The 14,831-nt window shown below is 51.9% G+C and overlaps 3 protein-coding genes across 8 annotated transcripts in view; 1 reads left to right on the top strand and 2 right to left on the bottom strand.

The window, feature by feature from the left end:
• RRP8 (ribosomal RNA processing 8) overlaps window positions 1-6,595 on the bottom strand; it is a 62,847-nt gene extending 56,252 nt beyond the window's left edge. For 3 of the 4 annotated variants that reach the window (XR_015726916.1, XR_015726917.1, XM_087868074.1), the window contains exons 1-6: window positions 6,367-6,595; window positions 4,814-5,180; window positions 4,160-4,613; window positions 3,941-4,070; window positions 3,355-3,461; window positions 3,177-3,273 (exon numbers count right to left, since the gene is read on the bottom strand). Coding sequence is in view for 2 of the 4 variants with exons in the window: in XM_087868074.1 (XP_087724200.1) it covers window positions 3,177-3,273; window positions 3,355-3,461; window positions 3,941-4,070; window positions 4,160-4,613; window positions 4,814-5,180; window positions 6,367-6,465 (1,254 nt within the window). In the remaining 2 variants the exon portion in view is untranslated. Of the gene's footprint in view, window positions 1-2,378; window positions 2,952-3,176; window positions 3,274-3,354; window positions 3,462-3,940; window positions 4,071-4,159; window positions 4,614-4,813; window positions 5,181-6,366 lie in introns of those variants that run through there. The other variant, XM_045783018.2, reaches the window with a different exon arrangement.
• A 42-nt stretch (window positions 6,596-6,637) lies between these two features.
• On the top strand, window positions 6,638-13,305 carry ILK (integrin linked kinase). 3 transcript variants are annotated; one of them, XM_045783019.2, is made up of 13 exons: window positions 6,638-6,775; window positions 7,207-7,341; window positions 10,510-10,675; window positions 10,829-10,924; window positions 11,126-11,222; window positions 11,312-11,395; window positions 11,497-11,582; window positions 11,724-11,833; window positions 11,939-12,066; window positions 12,148-12,269; window positions 12,368-12,467; window positions 12,575-12,705; window positions 12,893-13,305. In XM_045783019.2, exons 2-13 carry the CDS (start codon window positions 7,253-7,255, stop codon window positions 13,040-13,042), a joined length of 1,359 nt encoding a protein of 452 aa, XP_045638975.1. In that variant the 5' UTR covers window positions 6,638-6,775; window positions 7,207-7,252; the 3' UTR covers window positions 13,043-13,305. The 3 variants fall into 3 exon arrangements, with proteins under 3 accessions (XP_045638975.1, XP_045638976.1, XP_087724201.1); XM_045783020.2 differs by lacking the exon at window positions 6,638-6,775 and adding an exon at window positions 6,788-6,909; XM_087868075.1 differs by lacking the exon at window positions 6,638-6,775 and having other exon boundaries at window positions 7,188-7,341.
• Window positions 13,273-14,688, bottom strand: TAF10 (TATA-box binding protein associated factor 10). Its single transcript, XM_045783021.2, has 5 exons — window positions 14,425-14,688; window positions 14,133-14,287; window positions 13,835-13,899; window positions 13,626-13,740; window positions 13,273-13,443 (listed from the first exon to the last, which is right to left on the bottom strand). The coding sequence occupies exons 1-5, from the start codon at window positions 14,654-14,656 to the stop codon at window positions 13,354-13,356; spliced, it is 657 nt and encodes a 218-aa protein (XP_045638977.1). The 5' UTR covers window positions 14,657-14,688; the 3' UTR covers window positions 13,273-13,353.
• Between the last annotated feature and the right edge of the window lie 143 nt (window positions 14,689-14,831).

Below are 14,831 nucleotides of genomic sequence, written 5' to 3'. Positions count from 1 at the left end.
AGAGGTTGGCACCTGTTCCATGCCAACTTCTACCATCATCCTGGAGAACGTCAAAGTCCATTCAGACAAGACCTCCCCATAATACCCAAGCTCTCCGTCCATTACCCAATGTATGTGCAACCTCTTTCACACGCCTCTCAGGCCCTGTGGCTTCATTCTAGACGCAGCCATCACCAGGAGCTGCTGTGCTTCCATCACTAATAATTCAAGCGCTCCCATTTCTGACCATCACCTCTCACCTGCCCAGGTCGCTTGTTTAATGATTCCCAGTGCAATAGCCCACCCCATGTCTTCACTTTCCTATCTCTCCTACAATAGTGCACGATCCAGCAGTGATCAGTTACTTCTGAATGGTGTGAAATGCCCTCGCTTGCTTTCGTTCCTATTGCACGGCAAGATTCCAACTCTGGATGATCCCTTAGTACTCATTTCCCCCCCCATTATACCTAGATTGCTGAGCAGGCAGAGATAACCACACACTGGGCTGGTTGGTGTAACCATAAAGTCATATAAAGTCAAACAGGACCTCAACAGTATTCAGCAAACTTCACTCACTGCAATCTGACTTCACTGTAAGTTTTAACAGACCTTGCAATAGAGTTTGACAGCGGACAACCTCCCCATGCTTTCCTTCCACATTGAAAGCATCACTCTCCCGGTTTCACTCCTCCGTCTCCAGCCTGACCTTCTCGTCTTGTCACCGTGACTGATCCACTTACCTCTGCCCATCCACTAAACGCTCCAGTTTTTTCGGAGCCCTTTTCTCTTCTACCTTACTCTGGATATCTTTTGTTTTTTTTTAAGACTTTTTATTTATTTATTTGACAGAGATAGAGACAGCCAGCAAGAGGGAACACAAGCAGGGGGAGTGGGAGAGGAAGAAGCAGGCTCATAGCAGAGGAGCCTGATGTGGGGCTCGATCCCGTAACGCTGGGATCACGCCCTGAGCCCTAGGCAGACACTTAACCGCTGTGCCACCCAGGCGCCCCTTACTCTGGATATCTTATATATTCCCATGACTTGAATGACACCTCCTTTAGACTGCTGATTCCCAAATCCTAGCACGGGTCTCTCCTGGCACTTTGACGTCCCTCTTCCCAACGAACATCGAAGAGCTACCTACAACACAACATTCTGAACAGCAGCACCAGCCCAACCTGTTGCTCAGGCGAGAAACCAGACTCACTGCAGATTCCTCTCTCTCACCAACCCTCATCACCCCACCTGTTCAAGTTCTTCCATCTGCTTACTTCTTCCATCGTCCCTAGTCCTCAGTGCCCACATCTTGTACCCTGAACCTGGGTTCCTGCAATACTCTGTTCTCATCAGTCCTTCAACAGACCTGTTATTCCACCATCTCAGCGACAAGCTCTGGAAATACAAAGACAAATATGACTTGAAAAGACCGCAGCCTAATGCACAAAGCAATTACAATGCAGTCTGGAGAATGCAGATGAAGAAATCAATTCTGCTTTAGGAGCGGTGGTACTGGTAGGGAACCACCAAGCTAGGATGAATAAGACTGTCAGTCAGACAAGCACTCAGCAGACAAGAGCACACGCAAAGACGCTTTGGTGCACTGCCTAGCCTCCCAACATGCCCTCTGGCCCACAGCCTACCTCAAAGCCGCCATCCCCTCACTGGAGGCATATGACTGGCTCAGAGCCCTGGAAGCTGTGTCCCAGTGGGCAGTCTCAGTTTTTGTTCTTACAAATAGGTAAGATGCTGCATCTTTACGCCTGGACATGGCAGATACCTTCCAGGAGAGGCCAAGGGTCTATCATCCCAGTTCATCTTTTTCCAACACCAAACTTCCTTGCCCATAGCTTTCCCAGGACATGCTGATCTGGGGCCCACTGCAAGTTGGAAACAACAAACAGACCCTTGTGCCAATGGACAGCCCAATCCCCCAGCCTACCATGGCATCAACCGTTATTTATTTATTTATTATTATTTATTTATTTAGATTTATTTATTTATTTATTTGACAGAGATAGACAGCCACCAAGAGAGGGAACACAAGCAGGGGAAGTGGGAGAGGGAAGAAGCAGGCTCCCAGCGGAGGAGCCCAATGTGGGACTCGATCCCGGAACGCCGGGATCACGCCCTAAGCCGAAGGCAGACGCCTAACGACTGCGCTACCCAGGCGCCCCAACCAATTGTTATTTATGAAGAGACCCAGCTCCCTTACCGCCCTCCTCCAAGAACATCTCAGAGTCTTATCAACAATCTCTAAATACCCTGTGAAATGAAGCCCACTGAAAGGCCTATCTTGAGCCCTCCCAAAGTATTCCTCAGTCAACAAATCCATTCTTCACTCTTTGACCTCCAACCCTACCTAGGGAAGGACTTTAAAAAATAGTAAGGCTTACAACACATCACAGCCATAGCTATAATTTATTGAGCACCTCTTATGCATCCAGTCCTGGCTGCAGACTTTCTCAGCAGACGGAGGTGAGAAGACAAGAAAGTAGAGATGCCAGGGCAGAAAGTCCATGTGACTCCTGAGAGATGGAAAGAGGAGCCAAACCCAGAGATGCCTTGAATTCCAAACCAGCTAGTTCCCACATCTGGAGGACCCATCATTCCCAGATACCCTTGTATTTTCACAATAAACTCCTATTCTTTAGCTAGCCCAAATGACTTTATGCTTCTCACAATAAGAAGCCTTCATTAGAGCGGGGCTGAACCAGAGGTTTTCATCACACTTTGGTCTGAGGACAGCGACAGGGATGTACCAGTTCCTGGGTCAGAGACTGGCTGGATACAGTCTTCAGAGTTGTGAGCCTGGAGTTCAAAACTGGCCTCCCCTTTCAAGGCGGGCCCAGAGGTCACCTGCGCTTGTAGAGACATGGCTGAAGCTTCAGGCCCGTGAGTTGAGCCTTGGGCCCTACTCGAGGAGGCCCAGTCTTTTCAAAGTCAAACAAGAAGAAGTGGCTGTTGGTAAGGTCCTAGGGGTGGAAAAGACCTAGTGAGCTCCAAATCCTCGTCCTAGCTCCTCAAAACACCTTTATCCATGTCCCGCCTTTGTTCAGAAAGCTTCCCAGGGCTCTCCCATGAGTCATGCCTTCAAAAAGCAAATGTCTGTGCCTGTGCCTATGGCCTCCTTCCTAAACACCATTACCCTAAAAAAGACTGCACAAGACAAAAATAGGGAGACTTCTTGGGGCCCTCACCTTGGAGATGATCTTGAAGCCCAGTTTGGTCACAGCTCCCAGAAAGGTCCGAACATCTTCAAACCGGCTGCTGACTTCAGCCACTTTCAAGAGACCCCTGAGAAGAAGAAATTCTGCATAAATACACAGATGTATACCTGTGCACATATACACGCATCTGTGTCCCGGGAGCTCCTACCCTTGCTTCAGCACTCGATTTGCCTCCTCTAGGAAGTCTCTGATGTTGGTTCCCATCAGCGAAAGGCAGAACACAGCCACATCCACGGACTCATCCTCCAGAGGCACCTGTAAGAGTGGGAGTACTGTATAAAGCACACAACATGGGGAGCAAAAATCCAGCACTGAGGGGTGCCTGGGTGGCTCAGTCGGTTAAGCATCCGCCTTCAGCTCGGATCATGATCCCAGGGTCCTGGGATAGAGCCCCATATTGGGCTTCCTGCTCAACGGGGTGCTTCTCCCTCTCCCTCTGCTGCTCCCCCTGCTTGTGCGCGCGCACGCTCTCTCTCTCTCAAATAAATAGTCTTAAAAAATATATAAATAAACCAAGTATGTCTGAGAAAGAAAGAAAGAAAGAAAGAAAAAGAAGGAAGGAAGGAAGGAAGGAAGGAAGGAAGAAAGGAAGGAAGGAAGGGAAGAAAGAAAGAAAGAAAGAAAGAAAGAAAGAAAGAAAGAAAGAAAGAAAGAAAGAAAGAAAGAAAGAAACCCAGCACTGAATGCTAGCACGTCCAGACACCAGGATGGGGGGGTGCGGAGGGAGGGTTTACCTGGGCCATGTCACACACAGTGACCCTGGGGTCCAGAGAGGCCAAATCAAAGCAGTGCACGGGGTTCCGGATACTTGAAGCCAGGCGGCAGTCTCCGCAGCCAAAGTCAGCTACAACCAGGGACGCAGGCCTGGGAGTGGAGGCGAGGGATCACTCACTGGTCTAGTCTGAGCTATGACTGACCCACATTGCTTCTCACAGTGCCCAACCCCCATTCACCGCTGGCGAAGATCCCTGGCGATGCGGTCCACTGGCTGCAGTGGCCACTTCTTGACTTGGTTCTGGAAGCCGCGGTGATAGAGGAGAAAGGCCTCAGGGTCTTCCTGGAAGAGACGCTGTGCAGCACTGCTAGGCCCTGAGTATAGCTGTTCGTTGAGGTAGCGAAATCGGGCACCATCCAGCCGCTGTGCCATGCGGGCTCGCAGAGCCCCTGCCCGATCCTCATGGTGATCTGGACTGGGGGCAGGAGGCATCTCTGTCTCCTCTGCGGGGGCTGTGGCTGGAGCTTGGTCTGGCAGTTGAGCTGGCCGAAACTTGTTCTTATGTCTACGTTTGTTCTTCTGCCGGTTCCGCCACTGCTTGCGACTCAAGGTCTGGGCAGGGTTGGCAGAAGTGGACCCAGGACTTGACTTGGATAGGTCATTTGTAGCACTACTCTTCCAAGCTTTGGGACCTAAAGGGAGGGAGATGAGAAAGCATATTTGGGGCAAGAGCCCCTGGATTTGGAGGTTTGGCAATCATCCTGGCCATACCCCTATCCTTGAAAAAGAGACTGTGGCCTGGATGAAAATACTTCTTATTGCCTAACCCCAAACCTAATGGTGGCAGGTAACCTCTGTCATGTCCCACACACATACACACACCCACTAGTACCTGTTTGGTTGTCAATGTCCAGGAGATGGGCGGGGCTTAAGTGGGCCTGTTTCTGGCATTTTCTCTTTCTTTTCTGTTCTTCAGCAGAGTCACTGGCACTAAGAACCCCTCTGAGGCACTTCTTCTTCTTTTTTACTTCCTTTTCTTCACAGTCACTGCCAGGTGGGCCCTGTTTTTGACATTTCTTTTTCTTCTTTTTCTCTACCTCAGTAGAAGCACCAGCAGATGAGGCCTTTTTCGGGCGTTTCTTCTTCCTTTCCACCACATCCTCTTCAGAGTCACTGCTGCGCAGGCCAGGGGGTTGCTGGGGAAGAGATGCTGCCTCCAGGGCCCGTAATGTGGCCAAAAGCTGACGGTGCTTGGAGCCCTGAGAGAAAACAAGGGAAGAGAGAAGGGGCGAGGTGAATAGCTGGGGCCTGGAGAGTAAGAAGACAGAGGTGGAGACCTGATTCAGATGCTGGTGGAAGCAACTGGATTATTCTTAGTTAACTTCACTAGCTTGTCATGAAGCCTGCCAGACCCTGAACAACTTTTAAGTCACCATCTCAACCTTTGGGAGGCTGGAGAGCAGAGAAACCACCCACCTCACTTCTTCAATTTGCAGATGAGAAAATGGAGTTCCCCAGAGGAATGTGGTAAGGCCACAAGCAACAGGACCAAGGCCAGAGAACAGGAGTTCCAGACCTCAATCTCAGGCTTTTGCCTGCAGCTTTCTGTATCTTTCTATAAAAGCTAGGGAGGTTTCTGAAAACAAGAGTGAGAATCACAGGTGTGTACTTACGATGAGTCTTGCTGTAGTGTAGAGAATAAGCAGAAAGGGACAAGCTGCAGATGGAAAGACCAGTGGCAATGATTATAGCAGTGGGTTGAGGGAATGAAGAGGAGGGAATAAAGAAGGCAGATGTTGGATGCTGACTGAAAGGTAGGAAGAGCCTGAGGAAGTACAGCGCCTTCACATCTGCAAAGGCTAAAAGGAGAAGGTCTCTTGTCTGGGAGGCCTTCTGGATTTAAGTCCTGCTGGGAGGTCCCAGGCTAGGCACTTAACCTGCAGGTTTTCAGTACCCACACTGCACCACTCCTTTAGAATGGTAGTGCTGATAAAATCCTTCATTGTCATTCACTCTTACTCTCCCCAATCCAAACTCCACAATGAAACCAACGACTTTTCAAAATGCAAATCTTAAGAAATCATTCCCCTGCTAAAACCGTTTCACTGGCTTCTATCGGTAAAATATGCAAAACTTCTACTCTGCCTCTCCAACTTCAATGGCATACCCTCTCACTCTCTGTGCTCCAACCACACAGATTACTCTGTGTGTAACCCTAACAACAGGACATGCTTTCTTGTCCCAGAGCCTCCGCACGTGCTTTTCCCGTCCAAGATTCCGCCTTCACTCCACTAACTTCTACGCAACAGCTCTCAGTCGGGTCTTCTGCGGGTCGCAGGCGCCCCGCCCAACGCACACACACGCACACACAGCGAGCCCCAACGCTCCTCGGATCCACCAGGGTAGGCTTCTCCGCTTCAAACAGCTCCCTGCAGGGCCGCTCACCTTGACTTGCGAGACTGAGGCGGGCCGAGGCCGTGAGGCTACAGGCGCGAGGCCCGTGGCTACTGGGGCCTCCTCGGCCCACTCCGGCTCCTCAAACATGCGGGTGGGGTGGGCGAGATCGCCTGGTCCACACAACTCTCCACGTGCAGAGCGTGTCTCCAGTAAACCGAGCGCTCAGAGCCGCCGGAACTGAGCCGGAAACCAAAGAGTGAAAACCTGGGCGGCTAGAGCGGCCGGCGCGGCGCCGGAAACCATCGAGTTTAGGCACTGCCGGCTAGAAGGACAAGAGAGGCGAGAGGGAGGGAGGAATGGGGGCCCGCGCTGGCCAGAGAGGGCCAGGGGCGGGGCCGGGCGGCGGGCGCGGCCGGACGGGAGTTCCCCGAAGAAGGCTCCTCCAGCCCGAGTCCCGGTGAGTGCGGGAGTACCCGTGCCCTTCCCCAAGGCTCGACCCCTGCCAACCCGTCAGCCTTCACTCGGCTCGAATACCGAGTAGGGAACGAGGGCCACCCCCGGGAAGGACCCCCCTCGATCGCCTCTTCCAGGGTATAGGGCGCCTGAACTCCCCCTCCCCCCAGGTCTGTTCGCGGGTAGGGTCCCCTAGCTTGTTCGCCGACACCCCTTCACGGGACTCTACTTCTTAATCACCCCCTACCTCGCGCGGACCTGTCTTTCCCTCGCGCCCAGGGGACACGGTCAGGGATCATCCCGCCTTCCCGAACTCGTTCCCAGACCTCCACTAGCCGGGGAGGCAGCGGGAGACCCCCACTCCCTTCACAAACACTTATCTCGGTAGGGGACAAAGCTCGGGGTTTACCCCCCCTTCCCTGGATCCCTCCACAGTCCGCAGGCTTCCCCAGTCTAGGGGACTCGGCGCCGGGACGCTGCTATGGACGACATTTTCACTCAGTGCCGGGAGGGCAACGCGGTGGCCGTTCGCCTGTGGCTGGACAACACGGAGAACGACCTCAACCAGGGGTGAGCTGAGGTGGCTGGTGGGTGAGAAGAAGGGCAAAGACATGTCCCTCTCCGCGATGTGGGGTGCTCACGTTGGCTGGGAACGGCTGACTTTCCTACCCAGTACGACGAGTGCAAAGCACAGCCTGTGGGGAGCAGAGGGTCTCCACAGAGGAAGCTGTGTTTCTGCTGAATCTTGACTGCTCAACAAGAGTTTCACGGGCACAGGCTGCAGAGAGCTTTCCAGCCTCAGTGAACTGCGAAAGAGCTAGGAGGCAAGACAGAGAACGGAGTGTCTGGAAATTGTCTACAGGTCCATATGGCTGGAGGATAGACGACTTCTATGAGCTTCTGTGGACTGAAGCATTGGGTGCAAGTGGTAAACCACAGGAGATAAGACTGGAGAGGTCGGCTGCAAGCGTCAGTCAGATCGTGCAAGGATATTTATGCTATAATAAGGTCATTATTCTAAGAACAAGGGTTTAAAGCCCTGCTGTGATGAGATTGTCCATTTAAGTGTCATCTTGGATATTTTCTGAAGAGCAGGTGGCCATGTGGAGAAGCAATTGCTTAGTCTGTCCCAGAAGTGGTGATGCCTTAGACTAGAATGGGGGCAGATGAAAAAGAAAGAAGTGATCAGATTCCTGAAATCTTTAGGATAAAGAACTAATGAGACTTGGTGTGGGAAGTGAGGAAGTAAAGATGATGACCAGGGTTCTGGCTCAGACTCTTGGGTAGATGGTGGTTGCTTTTACTGAGTTGGACAAGGCTGAAGGATGATGACTGCCGCTCTGACATGTTAAAGTGACGGTACAGTGGAGTGGAAGTGTTGAGTAGGTTGTTGGTTATACAGATTCGGATTTCAGGAGAGAGATCTGACTTGGAGACACAGATTTGAGAGATGTTAGTGTATAGATGAAACCTGAAGACATGGGTGTGACAGAGGGGATGAGAAGCCTGCAAGACTGAAAAGGTGCACCTGGAGGTTGCAGGAGCAACAGGAAAATATGTCAGTAAAGCTCAGAGAAGTGAATGTTTCAACGAAGGGGGAGTAGTCAACAGTAGTATAGGCTGTTGAAAAGTCAAAGAACTTGAGCACTTTAAAGTAACAATTGAATTTACGATTAATAATGTATTTGATGATGTTTGTGAAGGCTGCCATTGAGGAAAATGGATGAAGAAACCAGGTAACACCGGGTTGCTTCATTTAAAGTACTATGAATACCCCTGTGCTAGAGGCCCGGAATCAGACATAATGCCAGCCCTCAAGGCAGCAGCCTGGTGGCAAACTGAATGGGAGGTGAGGAAATAGAGAGTGGATGTAGACAAGTTCTTCAAGGTTGGCTGAGATAGCAAGAAAAGCAGTAGTGATGTTGATGATTCAGGATGGTGGGCTTTAGGTTTTTTTTATTTTAAAATTTTATTTCTTCAGTTTTTAGGTTTGAGAGGTAAGGATCACCTGTCATCTTCATCCAGGCTTCACAGGTTCTCATTAGGCTTTCTGCTATTTCTCCATAATTCCTGGTCACTTTTTCCCATTTTTTTGTATTCTTTTATAATTTACATAATTCTTTCGTAATTCTTCAAAGGGTGCTCAGATAAGGACAGTGAGCACTCTTATTATTTTGTTGGTAGGGTTCTAAAGGCTTAGCTGAAGTTATCCAGTTGCATTTTATAAAACTCTTTCGTGCCAAGAGGTGAAGGGTTGGCATTAGTGAAACTGGAAGGCTTTAGTGCTGGTTTGAGGGGAAAGGCTTTGGAGGCCCAAGCTGGCTATATGCTGGATATGAGGTGGGGTGAACTCCCTGCAGGGCTCTTCCGGCTTATAGTCTGCGGCCCTGAGATGACAGGCAGTCTGACAGTGAGCGGAACCTTCTGCTCATACTTTTGCCCTCAGGCTCTGGCCTGCTGTGCCACAGACTGCAGGAGGCTGATAAACCAGGTCACAAATTAAAGAGCTGGGAGGCAAAACTCACTGATAAGTAGGGGATGGTAGTTGCTTCAGAGGGGGGTGGGTCGGGGTAATCCACCTCCAGGAAAGTTTTTGGCTATCTCTAAGTGAGCAGATGTGGGCAGCTGTGGAGGGAAGTCGTTGAAGGCCACACACACCCCCGTCCCCTGGGTGAGGGGGTCATCTGGATGGCCTGCAGTGGCCAGACCCCTGATCTGTTTCAGGCCATGCCTAGAGCCCCCACAAGGGAAGTGACCGCAGCACTAAGGCATCCGGAGGCTGCAGTCTCAGACCACAGACCGCCCCCTGCCCCGCCCCTTGGAGCTTCACACACTGGAGACTGGAGGGAATTTCCTTTTATGGCCCCGGGCTGTCAGGCAGGCCCAGCTCCCACCAAGTGTTTTTTCTTTTTTTGTACAGTTCTTTGACTTTAGAAAATACGTGTCCTTGGGGGTAAAAAGTCAGATCGTTTTCTTTCTACAGAAGCCATTCTGATTTTCCTCTGTTTTCTGGGACCAGGCCTGCTTGAGTAGAGGAATCCTGTTTTACCAAACCAAATCCTGGTTTGATATCTGCCTGATTAGTAATGACTTATCAAAAGCATCTCTTTTTCATGATAAACCCTTCCAAAACGTTATTTTAATTCCAGTCCATTTTTAGATCTTCGGTTTCAGTACCAGAGCCTATTGGTAAGCTTCCTTCTTCTCCCATGATTTGTGCCTTTCCTTCTCCAAGACACCCCTCCCTTGTATTAACATGCACTGAACACCTGCTGTCAATCCATTCTCTCAAGAAGCTCAGTCTAGCAGACAAGACAGCTCGTTAAGATTTTTACAATCCAGTGCCACAAGTAGTATACTTAGGGGGATGTGAAATGCAGTGGAAACAGAAAGGACAAACAGATGTTGCAAAAGGAATGCAGAGAAAACCAGATGAAAAATGCTACCATTTAATGAGATAGGGCATGCCAAGGAAGAAAGGCTAGTGGGAGATGGGGATAGAGATGGTGAATCATATGGATTTGTTGAGATTTCAGGTGGTGGTTGCTTAGGTTTGAAGCTCAGGGGAAGGTCTTAATTGGATGGCTTTGGGAATTGCTGGCATGAATGAGAATCAGAGTCCTGGACAGGTAAGGTTTCCCAGGGAGATTATTCAGAGTAACTACCAGTTTTTCCCATATCAAAGCCTTTGCCCCCATCCCACCTCCAGATCAATGACCAATTGTCCCTTCCTCAAAGGGATGATCATGGCTTCTCCCCCTTGCACTGGGCTTGCCGAGAGGGCCGTTCTGCTGTGGTTGAGATGTTGATCATGCGGGGGGCACGAATCAATGTGATGAACCGTGGGGATGACACCCCCCTGCACCTAGCAGCCAGTCATGGACACCGTGATATTGTGCAGAAGGTATGTATGAATGCTCCATCTCACCCACATTACATACATGTCTGGAAGTTAGTCACAAGCATTATGACATGTGTACTCTTCTTCCTTGGACACCTCAACTCCCATCTCTCATTTGACTGTCTTCTGCCTCTTCTACTTGGCCATGGGGACCAGCTGCTGCAGTACAAAGCTGACATCAATGCAGTGAATGAGCATGGAAATGTGCCCCTGCACTATGCCTGTTTTTGGGGCCAAGATCAGGTTGCAGAGGTGAGTACTAAGGCCCTGAGCCCTGGGATGGGTGGGAAGCAAAGTCTGAGCCTGCATGGGAGATTCTAGAACCTTCAATCCATCCTGTAAGTACTGCTGAATATATGACGCTCAGAGCTGGTACTACGTCTGTACTGATGGATGGTTGTGACTGCCAGGAAGGCAGCAGAGCCCCTCATCACAACCACCTTTTCATTCCAGGACCTGGTAGCTAATGGGGCCCTTGTCAGCATTTGTAACAAGTATGGAGAGATGCCTGTGGACAAAGCCAAGGCACCCCTGAGAGAGCTCCTCCGAGGTCTGTCCCCCAACTCATTTGTATCCTGTCTTCTCCCTATCTCCTTGCTCCATACTACAACTGGAGCCAAAGCTATTTTTCTTCCACAGAGCGGGCAGAGAAGATGGGCCAGAACCTTAACCGTATTCCATACAAGGACACATTCTGGAAGGGAACCACCCGCACTCGGCCCCGTGAGTCAGTTGTAAGGGGAGGGGTGGTCAAGGGAATAACCTGGGGCTGCTGGAGCTGGGTTAGGGTGAAGCTTGGGTACCTGACCTGCCCACACTCTCAGGAAATGGGACTCTGAACAAACACTCCGGCATTGACTTCAAACAGCTCAACTTTCTGGCGAAGCTCAACGAAAATCACTCTGGAGAGGTGACCCTGCCTTTCTTACCCCTTCCTCCCCAATCCCTTACAAATTACCTGCTCTGCACCTATTTTAAATTTTTCTTCCAGTTAGTGGACAAGAAAACAGTGGCCTTAGTTACAGCTTCCTAACCCTTACCTGTCTCTCAGCTATGGAAGGGCCGTTGGCAGGGCAATGACATCGTTGTGAAGGTGCTAAAGGTTCGAGACTGGAGTACAAGGAAGAGCAGGGACTTCAACGAGGAGTGTCCCCGTCTCAGGTGGGGCAAGGCCTAAATGGGAAGCTGCTGGTTCCAAGAAACCCTGACTAGCACCCATGAGATCTTTTATGCGCATCTCAGCTAGGGATACTCTCCGTCTTCCAGGATTTTCTCGCATCCAAATGTGCTCCCAGTGCTAGGTGCCTGTCAGTCTCCACCTGCTCCTCACCCCACCCTCATCACACACTGGATGCCATATGGATCCCTGTACAATGTATTACACGAAGGCACCAGTGAGTAGGGGATACCAAATTTCATGGGATGGGGGCAGGGTGTGTGAGCCTCCCCAAACTGTTTGACTCTTGCCTCCTTAGATTTCGTTGTGGACCAGAGCCAGGCTGTGAAGTTTGCGTTGGACATGGCAAGGGGCATGGCCTTCCTACACACATTAGAGCCCCTCATTCCACGACATGCACTCAATAGCCGCAGTGTAATGGTGAGGTCACGCTTCATTCCTGGCCCAGGCCCCCAGAGCCCTTTTCCTGTCTAGAATAGGACTTACCTCCTTCCACATATCTATCTTCTCTTCCTCAGATTGATGAGGACATGACTGCTCGAATCAGCATGGCCGACGTCAAGTTCTCCTTCCAATGCCCTGGGCGCATGTATGCACCTGCCTGGGTGGCCCCTGAAGGTGAGTGAGGGCATCATGTTGGGAGGTAGAGAAGGGGCAGCTCAGTAGTAATGGAAGGGGGCAGAAACAGGACAGGCAGCTGGAACAGTTAATTCCTGTTCCTCCAGCTCTGCAGAAGAAGCCTGAAGATACAAACAGACGCTCAGCAGACATGTGGAGTTTTGCAGTGCTTCTGTGGGAACTGGTGACACGGGAGGTACCCTTTGCTGACCTCTCCAACATGGAGATAGGAATGAAGGTGAGAGCACAACTGTATGCACTTGTGTTGGGGGAATGGTGGTGGTGGTGGTGACAATAACTATAGCAGGGCTGGGCTCTTCCCATATTTGTTCAAATATACAGTAATCCTGTCCTGAGGACTAGAGGCCTCTTCCCACAGGATATTCAAGTTCTGAGACCCATTTTGTTTTTTCCTGTATTTGCAGGTGGCACTGGAAGGCCTTCGGCCTACCATCCCACCAGGCATTTCCCCCCATGTGTGTAAGCTCATGAAGATCTGCATGAATGAAGACCCTGCTAAGCGGCCCAAGTTTGACATGATTGTGCCTATCCTAGAGAAGATGCAGGACAAGTAGAGCTGGAAGGCCCTTGCCTAAACTCCAGAGGTGTCAGGACACGGTTAAGGGAGTATGTCTCCCCAAAGCAGCAGGCCTCTGGTTGCCTCCCCTGCCTCCATTCATGGTACTACCCCAGCCATGGGGCCCATCCCCTGCCCCCATCCCTACCACTGCAGCCCCCAAAGGGGCTAGGCTCAGAGCTTTGTCACTTGCCACACGGTATCTCCCAGCATGGGAGGGACCAGCCCTGCCTGTCACAATAAAGTTTATTATGAAAACAGGCTGGTGTGGGGACAAGGGGACAGACAAGTACATTTAGGTTGGGTGGCTCAGGTGAAGTAGTGCGGCTTCTTCACATTGATGCCATACTCGCTGAGGGCAGGGGTCAAGTCCTCCATGGTTAGAGTGTACTTGCGGTCCTGAGGGAAGAGGGAAGAGCACCAGCTGAGCACAGGAATCCCAGATTTCAATCCCAGGTGGGTGACCCTGAGTAGGTCTTTCACCTCCCCTAGGGCTTAGTTTTCCCAAAGGGGTTTCAGGACAAATTAAGCCTCCGATGCTGTGGGAGGTAATTACGGATTCAATGAGGCTCCCCTCACACCTTGCTCTTGCTTCGGGAGCTGCCAGAAGCTGTGCCCTTCATTTTGCAGTGCTGTAGGGCATCGTTGGCAATATCTGAGATGAATTTCTGGGCAGCTAGGGAGATGAGCCGAATTCTAGAGAGAAAAAACTGGTGTGAGAAAGGAAATGGGGCAATAAACTCCACACAAGCACTCAAGGCTCTAACCTACCCACCCAGGCTGTACTCACATGCGTGGGTCCGAGGCCTCAAAGCCAGCACGGTTCAGGTAGTAACCGGTCACTGCGTCTGGGATCTGAGAGATCAATGAGACGACTGTCAGTATTTGCCCTGGGCACTGCGGGGCTGAGAGGGTGGAGGAAATGGAGGACAGGCCTGGCTTTCAGGAAGCTCACAGTTTGGGTGGGCAGAGGGGATAAATCAGAGCTAGTAGGGGAGGAAGTACAAAAGGAAGCTGGAAATCCAGGCGGTGTAGCAGAAAGTTGGCCTGACAGCGCGCCAATAGCCTTGTTCAGGCAGGAAGCCCACCGTAGGCGTGTAATCCTCCAGCTGCATCAGGAAATCCACCAGAGGCGTGCTGGACACCACCGGCTTCACGTCCCCGTTGGCCGCGCTCGGCAGTACATAAACCCCGTTAGACATGGCCCCCTCCGGGGGCGCCGCGCCGCCCGCCGACACCGGAGCTGGAGGAGAACCAGCAAACAGACATGGAGGTGGGAGATGCGGGGCCCGGCTAGGTCGGCCTCAAACCCTCTGCCCTCACCCGCCACTGGACCCAGCCCTCGGCGCTGCCCTCACCCTCACCCGTCCCGGCCCTCACCCGCCCCGCGCCGCTCCGCCGGCTCCCCGGCCCGCGCCGCCACGGGTCCCGTGCCCCCTGCCGCAGCTCCAGCCCCAGGTCCCCCTGCTGTCCCCGCGGGGCTGGCCTTATTCTCCGCAGCGGTGCCCGCGGGCAACGCTGCGGGGGCCGAGACCGCGGGCGCCGGGCCCGGGGCCGAGGCGGCGGAGCCCGGCGCCGCCTCGGGGTCCGCGCCGGAGCCGCTGCAGCTCATCGGGCCGGTGGGAGAGGCGGCGAACAGAGCCGCTTCCGCTTCCGCTCACGTTACGCACACACCAGGGCTGACGTCACACGCCCCTCGCTTCGCCCCTCCCACGCCATGTTTGCTGTCTCTCTCGCGTCTCCCGCCTCCTGGTTGTTTACCAGCCAGTGAGGTGCCGCCAAAAAGG

This window comes from Ursus americanus, chromosome 16, assembly GCF_024610735.1.
Source record: "Ursus americanus isolate L20-20 chromosome 16, mUrsAme1.1.p, whole genome shotgun sequence".
Taxonomy (NCBI): domain Eukaryota; kingdom Metazoa; phylum Chordata; class Mammalia; order Carnivora; family Ursidae; genus Ursus; species Ursus americanus.
This window is presented reverse-complemented; position numbering and strand designations above follow the sequence as displayed.

Bases quoted from the DNA above. Each gene is read 5' to 3' on its own strand.
- ILK (XM_045783019.2), top strand. From the start codon at position 7,253: ATGGACGACATTTTCACTCAGTGCCGGGAGGGCAACGCGGTGGCCGTT. The intron at 10,925-11,125 runs GTGAGTACTAAG...TTTTCATTCCAG, and splicing joins GCCAAGATCAGGTTGCAGAG to GACCTGGTAGCTAATGGGGC. The intron at 12,706-12,892 runs GTGAGAGCACAA...CTGTATTTGCAG, and splicing joins ACATGGAGATAGGAATGAAG to GTGGCACTGGAAGGCCTTCG.
- TAF10 (XM_045783021.2), bottom strand. From the start codon at position 14,656: ATGAGCTGCAGCGGCTCCGGCGCGGACCCCGAGGCGGCGCCGGGCTCC. The intron at 14,288-14,424 runs GTGAGGGCCGGG...GTTCTCCTCCAG, and splicing joins GGCGGAGCGGCGCGGGGCGG to CTCCGGTGTCGGCGGGCGGC. The intron at 13,741-13,834 runs GTGAGTACAGCC...TTTTCTCTCTAG, and splicing joins GAGGCCTCGGACCCACGCAT to AATTCGGCTCATCTCCCTAG.